The sequence below is a fragment of the Myxine glutinosa genome, chromosome 10, assembly GCF_964187855.1.
Source record: "Myxine glutinosa chromosome 10, kmMyxGlut1.1, whole genome shotgun sequence".
NCBI lineage: Eukaryota > Metazoa > Chordata > Myxini > Myxiniformes > Myxinidae > Myxine > Myxine glutinosa.
In genome coordinates this window covers 67,988,516-68,000,553 of record NC_136270.1, presented here as the reverse complement: position 1 = coordinate 68,000,553, position 12,038 = coordinate 67,988,516, and the positions used below count along the sequence as shown (strand labels likewise).

The following is a 12,038-nucleotide window of genomic DNA, read 5'->3' as shown; positions in this document are numbered from 1 at the left end:
CTTACCTCAAACGGCTACACAGCTGACTCCGCACGTGAAAAAGCTGAATGCCTCAACTCTGTGTTTGCCTCTAAATCTTGTGTCCCAAACCCACCCCTCTCTGTACCCACCATACCCAGTCGTACCCAGCTGCTCCTGGACTCCGTGTCCTTTCCTCCTGACAAGGTGGAAAAGTTTCTGTCAACCCTCGACTCTGATTATGCAACTGGACCTGACGGCATCAGCCCACGGGTCCTAAAATCCTTTTCTTCTGCTCTTTTTCTCCCTCTCTCTGTTCTCTTCACCCTCTCTTTTGCTCAAGGTCAACTGCCATCTGCTTGGAAATCAGCCAACATCACCGATTTGCACAAAAAGGTGCAAAAACAGATCCTAGCAACTACAGACCAATCAGCCTTCTCCCAATTATCAGCAAAGTCATGGAATCCATCATTGCTTCGGATATGAAATCTTTCCTCTTCTCCAATGGCTTGATCTCTGATCATCAATTTGGTTTCAGACCAGGTCACTCTACTCTGGACATGCTGCTTCTGCTGTCTCAACAATGGATGGAGGTCCTCAATGCCAAACAGGAAATTAGAGCTGTCTCCCTCGACATATCACGTGCCTTCGATACGATCTGGCAGCCCGCTCTGCTCACCAAACTCTACTCCTTTGGTATCCATGGAAATCTCCACGCATGGCTGGCGGACTTCCTCTCGAGTCGTCGTCAACGCGGGGCCCTGAATGGGTTTCTCTCATCTCCTCTTCCTGTTCAGGCTGGAGTTCCCCAAGGCAGTGTTCTGGGCCCTGTGCTTTTTCTGGTCTTCATCAATGATCTCTCTGACTCTCTTGAAAATCCTCTCTATCGCTTTGCTGATGACTCCACTCTCTGCCGCTCCATTCCTCATCCCTCAGATCGGCAGTCTGCAGCCTCCTCACTCTCTGCAGACCTGGACAAAATCACAGACTGGGCAAACAAGTGGAACATGTCTTTCAATCCTGACAAATCTCACACTCTTACGATGTCTCTCCGAAAAGACTGACTGGACAACCCTCCCATCTACTTTCTGAATAATCCTCTCCAAGAAGTTCTGTGACTCAAGCTTTTGGGTCTCACTATCTGCCATGATCTTTCCTGGGAAAACCACATTTCCAAGCTGGCCTCCAAAGGCAGTCGCCGACTGGGCATCCTCCGTCGTGCGAAGTCCTTCCTTGGCACACCTGAGCTCCTCACCACATACAAGGCTTTCATCCGCAGCTCAATAATAATAATAATAATACATTTATTTTATATAGCGCTTTTCAAGAAGCCCAAAGACGCTTTGACAGAGTACAAAAAAACAAGTGCAAAAAGACAAAAATCAACAGTTAAATAATCAAAGCAAAAGGAAGGAGAAGGAGAAGAGATAGTCAGGGGTTAAATGCTGTGGGTTAAATGTTGAACAGTGTTGAACAGGTGGGTCTTGAGTGATGTTTTGAATGTGGTGAGTGAGGAGGAGTCTCTGATGGTGTGAGGTTGTGAGTTCCAGAGGGTGGGAGCAGCTTAATGGAGTACTGCTCTCCCCTCTGGGCTGGTGCTCATGCCTCACACCTAGCTCGTCTTCACGCTGTTGAAACCAAAGCGTTCAGAATCATTGGAATCTCCCGCGATGACGCTATCTCCGAGGGCCTTTCACTTAATCACCGCAGGCAGGTTGGTGGTCTTTCTGTCTTCTACCGACTCCTCTCCGGCCTTGCTCCCCCAGCTCTCTCTGGGCTCTGTCCCCCAAATATTCCTGCAGGTCGCACAAGATCTGCCTGCAACCCTCTTATGGTTAAACTGCCAAAATCAAGACTCTCTGCTCACCTTCACTCCTTCATTCCTCTTTTCTCCCGCCTCTGGAACAAACTCCCTCACTCTTCAATCCCACTCCTCCCTCCAGGTCTTTAAAACGGCTGTTCACCACCATCTCTTATCTTCCCCAATCCAAAACCTTGATCTTTTCTACCCCCGCTAATTTCACCCCAAATCCACTTTTTTGAGGTGCCGACTTCTTTCCTGGAAGTCCTTGGTGTCCTTGCGTTTTATACCTATCCTGCCTCCCCCCAGGCCCTCTCCCTCCAAAAACATCTCCCGATGTCCCTGCTCTCAAATGTTGTGTTTGTGTGCTTCCTCCCCTTCTCTCCCCATCTTGTCGACCGCTCCCCTTTTTATATACTTTGTTTGCTTGTTTGTTTGATTTGTTTGTTTGATAAATGTTAGCTCTTTCACGAGCCTCGACTCTGTATACAAAAAAACCAAAAAAAAAAACCCTGAACACCCTGAACACCCAAACAACCCTTAAATACCCCCAAAGAACCAAAATATCCCCAAAGACTCTTAAAGACACCGAAGACCCAAAAGACCCCGGAGACCCAAAACACCCCGAAGACCCAAAATACCCTTAAAGGCCTGAAGAACCAAAACACCATGAAGATCCAAAAGACACTGAAATGGTCAAAGATGCCTATCCCTCTGAAACGACGTGTGGTGAGGCGGGCAGAGCGCGCCGAGTCACGCTAGTTCTTGTAATAAAGGTTTGTTGAAAACTTGATGACAAAAATTGAAATAGTAAAAGTTATTTCCTGGACACACTAACACACGCATGCACACACGATTGCAAAGCCCTGTCTCCCACTGCATGGTGACGGCCTAAAAAAAATATGGCTTTTCAAAAAGCATGCAGCTGTGTACAAACAGATGACACAAAAATGCTTTTATTAATCAATTATTTTTGAAACGTATTCCACATCTAACCACATATGTAAGCAAGTATGAAATGTCATCGATTTAGGCCTTCAAGTTTGAAACTTAATTTACATATGTAAATGTAAAAGCACTACTGTACTGACATACATGGTCACGCTTAAGATGCAAAGACATTTTACTCTACTCTCTATTTTTACTTTCAGCTCCCAGTTATACGTAGCACTAAGCTGTCAATCTTTGTTGTGCGACTTAACAGACGGAAACAATTTTCACGGAATAAGGTTGTCAAGACCACAATGAACCCAGACAGGAAATGGAAATTTATCAGAGATGTACATACTGCCCATGCTCCAGACCTGTGCACAAAATGCATTTCATTACACAATAAACATAGATGTCATAGATAGCAGGACTTAACAACCCCCAGGGACATTACAACATCAATAAAGTGGTCCGTTTCAATTACTCCAGCTTGTCAGGCACTAATCGCAAATTGCATATGACAGTTGCCTGGCAACGACGTTGCTATGGCCCCTGTAACCATGGCAAATGGGGGGGGGGGGGGGGGGGGGAGTCACAATTCAAACAGCCATGAGGCCTTGAACAGTGGAACGTTCAAATAGCAGTGCAAATACATTTTACAAACGAGTGTTGGAGTTTTCCAAAAAAAATCTTTGGGCACTTCATTGAGCAGAGATAAAATGGTTAAAAACAAAAAAATATGCTTTCACAAGATGTTGTCTGCAGATTGCAAAAAAGCATTGGATATAGTTGAAGGCCACACACACCACAACAAGATCAAATTTGTCATCCCACAATGGCAGGAAACTTGCCAAGATGATCCTGTAATAAAAATGCTTCACTTGCGGACATGAAGAGCATCACAAAAGGTTAAATGGACCGTTGTCAAGGGAGAAGGTGCTGTGCAGCAAAATTCACAAATTTGTCAACACTTACCATTCCTCGAGTTTCAAATTTGTCCTCTTTTTTTTTTTTCTTTTCTTCCAAAGGGTGTTTTGTAAGCAGGGTTCCCTTTCCTGACCTGAAACAGATAACACAAGCAAAGCATCCTTCTTATAAAGCCAGCATGGTCGTTTCATAACATTCATCTTACAGTTCTAAATGACAAATGAGCTGTCAACCTCAAAAATAAATAGACCATCGGGGACAATTTAAACAAAATAGAATTCCGTCAGATGTTGCAAAGACAATCTTGCTTTTTCCAATGGCCTGTGCCATCTAGTGGTTTGAGAGTTCTAATGCCGAGGGTAAACGGATCGGGTTGTTTTAGAGATGTAAAAATGATTTCAGATACAAACGCAGGAGCGTCCTCGTGAACAATTAATTAACTTCATATAATGGGACATTATGGCTAAATTAACAAATGAGGCTAGCAATCAAATAAAGACAGATCAGACAGTTAAATGGATAGTTGTTAACCTTCTGTGACACCAGTACAGCATCACCCCCTGGAGGTAGCATTTAGTGAAGCAAGATAACTCTTTTAATGCATATCGACTTTGTGCCTGTGCCATGACCGTAAGGCTTTTGAAAGTACATTGGAACAGATTTTATCAGCTTGCAAAATTGTCCTAGGAAGTGTGCACTATATATGAAAGCATAACCAGGCTCTCAAATTGCGCTTTTCCATTGCACAGAACGGTACGGTACGGCACTGTACAGTATGGTTCAGGACGGTATGGTACGGTACGATAATCCCTGTGTCCTTTTTCCATCGCACAACAGAACCGTGAAAATAGGCGGAGTTATCTGAAGTGACGAAAAAAAACGCGACCTATGGTGACGTAATTACCTGCTTCACCAAAGGTGGATGGAGGTTATGTTTTCACCCCTGTCTGTTTGTTTGTCCGTTTGTCCGTGAACAAAATATCTCAAAAAGGTGTGGACGGATTCGGACAAAATTTGGCAGAGATGTAGCATATGTGAGGTCGCACCTCTGTGAGGTGTGACCAAAACATGGTAGACCCGTGCACGAAATGATTAGATTTTGGTGAAGATCCGGATTCGGATCCGGCTACTAGAATTTTTAAGTGATTCTTCACCATATAGTCCGGCAGCTAAGCTAAATATAGCATAACAATTGTGCATTTTGTGAGGAAAGCACCAAATTTGGCACACTAGTAGACTATCATATTATGAAAAGATCTGGATATTGGGCCATCTCAGATTCAGAGATTTGATTTTTGCAAGATTTGCAGATTTTGCAGATTTGCAAGCTGAGATTGCAACGCCAGGGATGGCCGACTCCTTCCTGCGAGCTGCCCACGTCACCCGCACAAGAAGAGCTCATCAAATCACTGCAGCGGCACTGCACATCCTGCAACACCGTGCGTATGAACGCCACTGTATGACATATGCTGATGATGCAGAAGACCTGCCTGAGTTTGAAGACTGGTGTCACCAGAGAGGAGAAGACATTCCCAACTTTCAGTACTGGGCAACTGTGCAGGAACTAGACATGTTGGTACTGGTCTACGTGCGTTCTCTGCGGCAGGCTTCATTCACGATGTACCTTGATGCCCTGACGGAACTGGTCCCATGGTTCCATGCCTTAGACCACACACACTATGCCAGGTGGGTCCCTGTTCACCTGAGGGACATGGTTGCACTCCCAATGAAGCACCCAGATGTAGCCAGAGAATTCAGGGCTGGCAACTTCACTGTACAGAAGACGAAGAAGGTGTTCTCTTCGATCCCAATCGGATCGAAATCTTGCAAAAATCAAATCTCTGAATCTGAGATGGCCCAATATCCAGATATTTTTATAATATGATCGTCTACTAGTGTGCCAAATTTGGTGCTTTCCTCACAAAATGCACAATTGTTATGCTAAGTTGCCCCACTAATAGGGAGATAGGGCCAAAAACGATACATAAAAGGATATCTCAAAAAGTTATGGATGGATTTGGAGGAAACTTTTTGGACAGGCTGGATGTGTGACAAGGAAGAATCGATTCAATTTTGGTGAAGATCCTAATCCGGATCTGGCGAGCAGAAGTTTTTAAGTGATTCTTCACAATTGTGAGATATGGCCAAAAATGATATACAGCAGGATATCTCAAAAAGTTATGGACGGATGATTTTGATTAAATGCGATTCTGTATTGTGATTTTCTGGTCTACTCTGGGATATAAAACGTAAACTGTTCACCTGGTGGAGGTATGCTGTCTACTGCGACACCTGGTGGAGGTATGCTGTCTACTGCGACACCTGGTGGAGGTATGCTCTCTACTCTACTGCAACTCCTGGTGGAGGTAGTTTCTCATGCGACACTAAACTGTAAACAGCTCCGCAACTATGGAGGAACTTGAAGCTGTGTTTTACTTCTTCGTCGGGTTTTGGTTTCAGCTGAACATGAGTTTTTTAGCGAAATGCAAAAAGAGAGAGGACGTGTTTGAGAAGGAAGTGTTTGAGAAGAAGGTGAAAGACGCCAGAAAGAGGACAGCTAAAAAGATAAAGAAACTGTTGCAGACAATTATGAAGAACGACAACGAAGATTTAGGCCTTGTTCGTCGGCGCAAACAAATAATACAGGTACAGTATGTTACGTTAGCCTCCATATATAGCTAGTAACATTAGTCATTACGACTACCTTTTACTTTCTTCCTGAATTGATGATTGTGATTGACCAATCAAGGGTCTGCAGTATTGCTAGCTCCACCCATAGGTCTGGGTTCGGCTCGCTTGGTACCATATCCATAGCAGGAACCAAATTTAGCATGGGTACTTAGGTATTAGGTACGGTACGGTTCACTTGGCAATGGAAAAACGAAAAAACGGATTTTGGTTACAGTACGGTACGGTACGGTACGGTACCGCGGTGGAAAAGCACCAAAAGTTGCTGGTGTGATCCTCAAAGAAGCTTTAGGTACTGAGAGGAAAGGCTTACGGAAATCCAGAATGCTTGTTGACTCTATGCGTGAAGGCACCAGGAAGATGAGGAAGGCGAAGAAAAATGCACACAGCATAGTGGGTGGATGAAGGAAGTGGACGGAGAATCAATATTGATCGGGGAGGCCATTTGACGATGCTGGTAAAAGTGACGAGTATGAGGCTGAGTCCAGATATTGTGGTGCGGTCACAACAGTGTAAAATTGTGGTGATGATTGAATTGACGGGCCCTTAGGTGAGAAGGATAAAAGCTCATGAGAGGAAGAGAGCGAAGTATGCTGAGTTGAAGGAAGAGTGTGAAGACCGAGGTTGCAGAGGTATATTTTATTCCAGTGAGGTTGCCTGCAGGGGATTTGTTAGCGAGTCATTAACTCGTATGCTAAAAGACAGGGCCGAATTTACAAAAGGTGTTTAAGAGTTAGACATATGTAGAATCGCTAACCATGTGATGATCATCCGTTCAAAGTAATCGCCAATCGCCAAATAGTGTTTATCTAGTGCGGATGAAAACTTAATCACAAGCGTTTATATAACAAAGAAACTTTTACATGTCAGCAAGGGCATGTTTAAGAGTGTGTTTAATTCCTTGAAGCAAGCATTGCACACTTATAATTGGTCGTCCACATGGACAGTGAATATGGATGTGATAGGAGTTGCTTGAATTAGCTCAAAAGTAGGCAGAATAGGATAGGAATAGGATAGTTCGCTGGGCATTGAGAATCTTCGAGGATAGATGCAATCCTCTGGAGAAGGATCACAATATCAAATTTGTCCGGCGTTATGGACTCTTGAAGGAAATCATTTCGTTGGTTGCTGAATCTAGTGCAAGATGACCTGGATCAACAGACTGTTACCTCGGGTTAATAGTGAGTGGCCAAATCCAGCTGGTTCTCTAATAAATGCAAGCCCATGGTATGGATTCACGAGTATTAACGATCGATCGTTCAGGTCGGCTATCAATAAAATGGTCAGATGGTGTCGGTGTCTGTGATTTCTGGGCGACTGCACAATGAACACAGAAAACAATGTAATGGTCAAACAACAACAACAACAACATGCATTTTAAAAGGCCATTTTCCCTGCTAGAGCGGGGGTTAGCCTTGCGGTCCCCATGACAATCTTCTCCATTTTGCCCTATTTTCTGCATCTCTCCTTGTTAACCCCCTTGCCCGCATTTCTTCTTCCACAATCTTTAGCCAAGTCTTTCTCGGTCTTCCCCGTCTTCTACTTCCTTCTACATTCATTTCCATCACTCTTCTCAACCAGTCACTTTCATCCTTCCTCAACACATGACCAAACCATCTCAACCTGTTCCTCTTCACAGCATCAATCACAGGCTCTATTCCCATCATCTTTCGCAATTCATCATTTGTCTTCCTCTCTCTCAACGATACGCCGCACATCCGTCGAACCATTCGCATTTCCACCCTTTCCAACCTTCGTTGCTGCTCTACGTTCATTACCCATGTCTCGCTCCCATAAATCATAACACTTCTCACACATGCAGCATACACCTTTCCCTTCAGCTTCAACGACACTCCCCTCATCAGCACGCCACTCAATTCCCGAAACTTCTTCCATGCACATCTCACTCGAGCAACCGTTGCCGAGTCTGATCCATCCACCACCACGTCCTCTGTCCAAAACAATGTAATGGTCGAAACGGAGTATTGTATTTCAAACAAAAGGATACAGTCAACTGAGGCAGTTCACTGTTGCATACAATGCTCAACTCTGACTCCCACATTAAGGAGTCTTCATACAGTGTCTTTGTCCTGCCGACCCGACCCGACCCAATATGATCACCTCACACAACAAGTACTGTCCAACGTCGACTCGCACATTGTTGCACTCGCTCGATATCCTTGCCATGTCAATCGGTTGTGTCTATCTGTTCACGTCGTCCTCAATTAGCCAAATCAAATGTGTCTCATAACACTGGTCCTTTCAGGATTACTGGAATATGAGACCCGTCGCTTCGCTGACTTAAATACCAATCTTTGCTGCGATGGCTAATCTATGGGGAAGAAAAACAAGACCAAAAGTCTAACAGCGGCGAAGCCGGGCTTGTAAAATATTATAAACCCAAAACACACTTGATTAGCTTTGTAAACAGTCGCTAATGCTGTTTATAACATTAAACAAAGAAATTTGGAGGTATCCCGACATCCATGATGTACGTTTTACTTATAGAACTGAGTGAAGATCTACTGTAATCTATATACCCCACAAGGTTTGGAGGTGTGCTAATTTACGAAGCAGATAGCTAGCGCTTGCCAAGCCAGCCGTTCCTTAAGGGTTTTGAATGGAGTGCTTGCTCGAATGCTTTCACCACTTGGCGATCTCTCCACAAGAAACTTGGTAAATGAACACACACCCAATGTTCTTGAGACCCGATCATAGAGAGACTACAATATATATACCCCAAAGAGGAATGACCTTTCTGCTGCTCTCGAAATGAGAGGGTGTTTACGCCGTAATGACATCATATACGTAATGACGTAGCATGCCGGCCGGACACAAAACTTCCGCTCCTTTAATATACTAGGGCATGCCCGTACTATATATAAGCTAGGACGTGCCCGTACGTGGGTGCCCGTTCCTTGCCAAAAAAAAAAAAAAAAAAAAATTTGTGTAGGGGTGTGTGTGTGTGTAAACATCCTAGGGTGTGCCCGTACGTGGGTGCAAAAAAACATGCGTGCAAACAACAACAAAAAAAAACTTTGAAACCATGTGGCAGTAACGACCACAGAACCCCCCCCCCCCCCTCTCTATTTACATGAATGGTTTGGTCCATTCGCAACGACCACAGAACCCCCCCCTCTATTTACATGCAATGGTTTGGTCCATTCGCAACGCCAAAGCGAACGGCGAACGGCTAAATCGCCATAGCTCGGTAAGTACTTGTCCGATTAATTTCAAACCTTGAAAAGGCACATCCTCGGGTCCCCAGCAATATACCTGGCAAGTTTAAAGTATATCGGACCCGTGGTTGTCGAGAAACAGCGGTCACAGACAAACATACAAACACACATACACACACACATACACACATACACACAGAGATTAATGGAATTATAGATAGATATATTAAAGATACAGTCACGTGAAAAAGTAAGTACACCCCATGTAAAGTTTTGACTTTTTCAACATACAGCTATTTGATCTTCATTTCAACAATATTGATCGATAAAGGTGATATAATATAACAAATATCATGAAACATTTACATTTTGTAGTCCATTGTATAAATTAAATAAACATGAATGCAAATTTCGCATGTGGAAAAAGTAAGTACACCCTTGGCTCTGATAGGTGGTATTGCCCCCTTTGGCAGAAACAACCTCAAGTGGGCGTTTCTTATAACTGTCTACCAGTCTCTGACATCGACTGGGAGAAATTGTTGCCCACTCCTCCATGCAGAATTCTATCAGCTGTGCGATGTTTGCGGGGTTTCTTTCATGCACAGCTCGTTTCAAGTCCCCCCACAACATCTCGATGGGATTCAGATACGGGTTTTGACTTGGCCATTCCAGAACCCTCCATTTCTTTCTATTCAGCCATGCCTTGGTGGATTTACTGGTATGTTTAGGGTCATTGTCACGTTGCAAGGTCCACCTTCGGTTGAGCTTCAACTTTCCGACAGATGGCCTCACATTATCCTCAAGCACCCTCTGGTACAATGAAGAATTCATAGTGGATTATATGATGGTGAGCTGCCCAGGCCCTGATGCAGCAAAGCTGCCCCAAACCATAATATTTCCACCACCATGCTTTACAGTTGGTATCAGGTTCTTGTGGTCAAATGCTGTCTTTCGTTTTCGCCAAACATGTCTTCTGGTACTGTGGCCAAATAGCTCTGCCTTTGACTGATCTGTCCAGAGAACATTGTTCCAGAAGTTTTGGTCTTTGCCGAGGTGTTCATTGGCAAACTTTAGTCTTGCCCTGATGTTCTTTCTGGACAGCAAAGGTTTCCTCCTGGCACACCTCCCATGCAGATCAAATTTGTGCAGCCTCTTTCTAATGGTAGACCCGTGCACTTTGACATCAACAGTGGCAAGAGCTACCTGTAGGTCCCGTGATGACATTCTGGGGTTCTTAGAGACTTCTTTCAGCATCTTGCGGTCTGCTCTCGGGCTGAACTTGCTGGGGTGGCCCGGCCTGAACAAGTTGGCAGTTGTTTGGCATCTTCTCCACTTGTAGATGATCTTCCGGACAGTCGAATGATTGATTTCAAATTGATTGGAGATCTTTTTAAATCCCTTCACAGACTCGTAGGCATCTATAACCTTCTTTCTGAAGGCCTCAGAGAGCTCTTTTGATCTAGGCATGGTGACGCCGCACACTTCAATAACAAAGAGCAAACCAAACTAAATGTCTGAGGTTTAAATAAGACAGGTTCCTCCAAGATCCTCTATAACGATGTTCTAATCATTTGCACCTGAGCTGGTGCATCTGATTCTAATTTTAGGTATTTGAAGTAGTGATAAATGTAGGATTGTAGGGGTGTACTTACGTTTTCCACATGCGAAATTTGCATTTATGTTTATTTAAATTATACAATGGACTACAAAATGTAAATGTTTCATGATATTTGTTATATTATATCACCTTTATCTATCAATATTGTTGAAATGAAGATCAAATAGCTGTATGTTGAAATATGTTGAAAAAGTCAAAACTTTACTTGGGGTGTACTTACTTTTTCACGTGACTGTATATATTTAACTTCCAGTAACGTTGCAGTCACTACAAAGGGATTAGTATTACGATTAGATTTACTATAAAAATAACATTACATTATTAATATTATTACAAAAATTATATTATTTTTAAAAAACCGAGATGAATTCCTTACTTCCGCTTTTACACCACTTCAATCCATCAACTTTCCATTCACGACATTGGGATTAAAGTGTTATGGTTATATTTACTATAATATTATTATTATTACGAAAACGATACTACTGAAACAATGCCACTGTATTAAGATAGTACTGAAACGATACCACTGTATTAAGAAACCTGGGTTTAATTTGTCCGAGGGATGGCGAGTCATAAAGCCGAAGGCCTATACATACCGTATTGTTGGAAGAGACGTAACGCCGATGCTTTCGATATTTGATGGTCATTTTAACAATCAGTTTGTTTGTGTTTCACACTGAATGAAAAATGTAAAGGTAGAGCATGGCGATTGTGATATATGACAGGTTCGACGATATGTTCGGCATATAAATCAAAATGGCGGTGCGTGGAGAGTCAACTGCAGCACTGCCGTAATGACATCAAACGTAATCACATCACCCTGTCATGTGACCAGATTCTCAGCTCTGATTGGTATACGTTTGAGGGGACATACATACATTCATACATACATAGACGGACAAACGCTGTTCTAAACGGCTCTGCTCGATGGGCT

At 43.4% G+C, this 12,038-nt stretch overlaps 1 protein-coding gene across 2 annotated transcripts in view; it reads right to left on the bottom strand.

Annotated features, from left to right (window-relative positions):
• LOC137434123 (TOX high mobility group box family member 4-B) overlaps nucleotides 1-12,038 on the bottom strand; it is a 212,944-nt gene that overhangs the window by 187,741 nt on the left and 13,165 nt on the right. For both annotated transcript variants that reach the window (XM_068126812.2, XM_068126813.2), the window contains exon 2: nucleotides 3,665-3,749. In XM_068126812.2, the coding sequence (XP_067982913.2) occupies nucleotides 3,665-3,667 (3 nt within the window). In that variant the 5' untranslated portion in view covers nucleotides 3,668-3,749. The remainder of the gene's footprint in view (nucleotides 1-3,664; nucleotides 3,750-12,038) is intronic.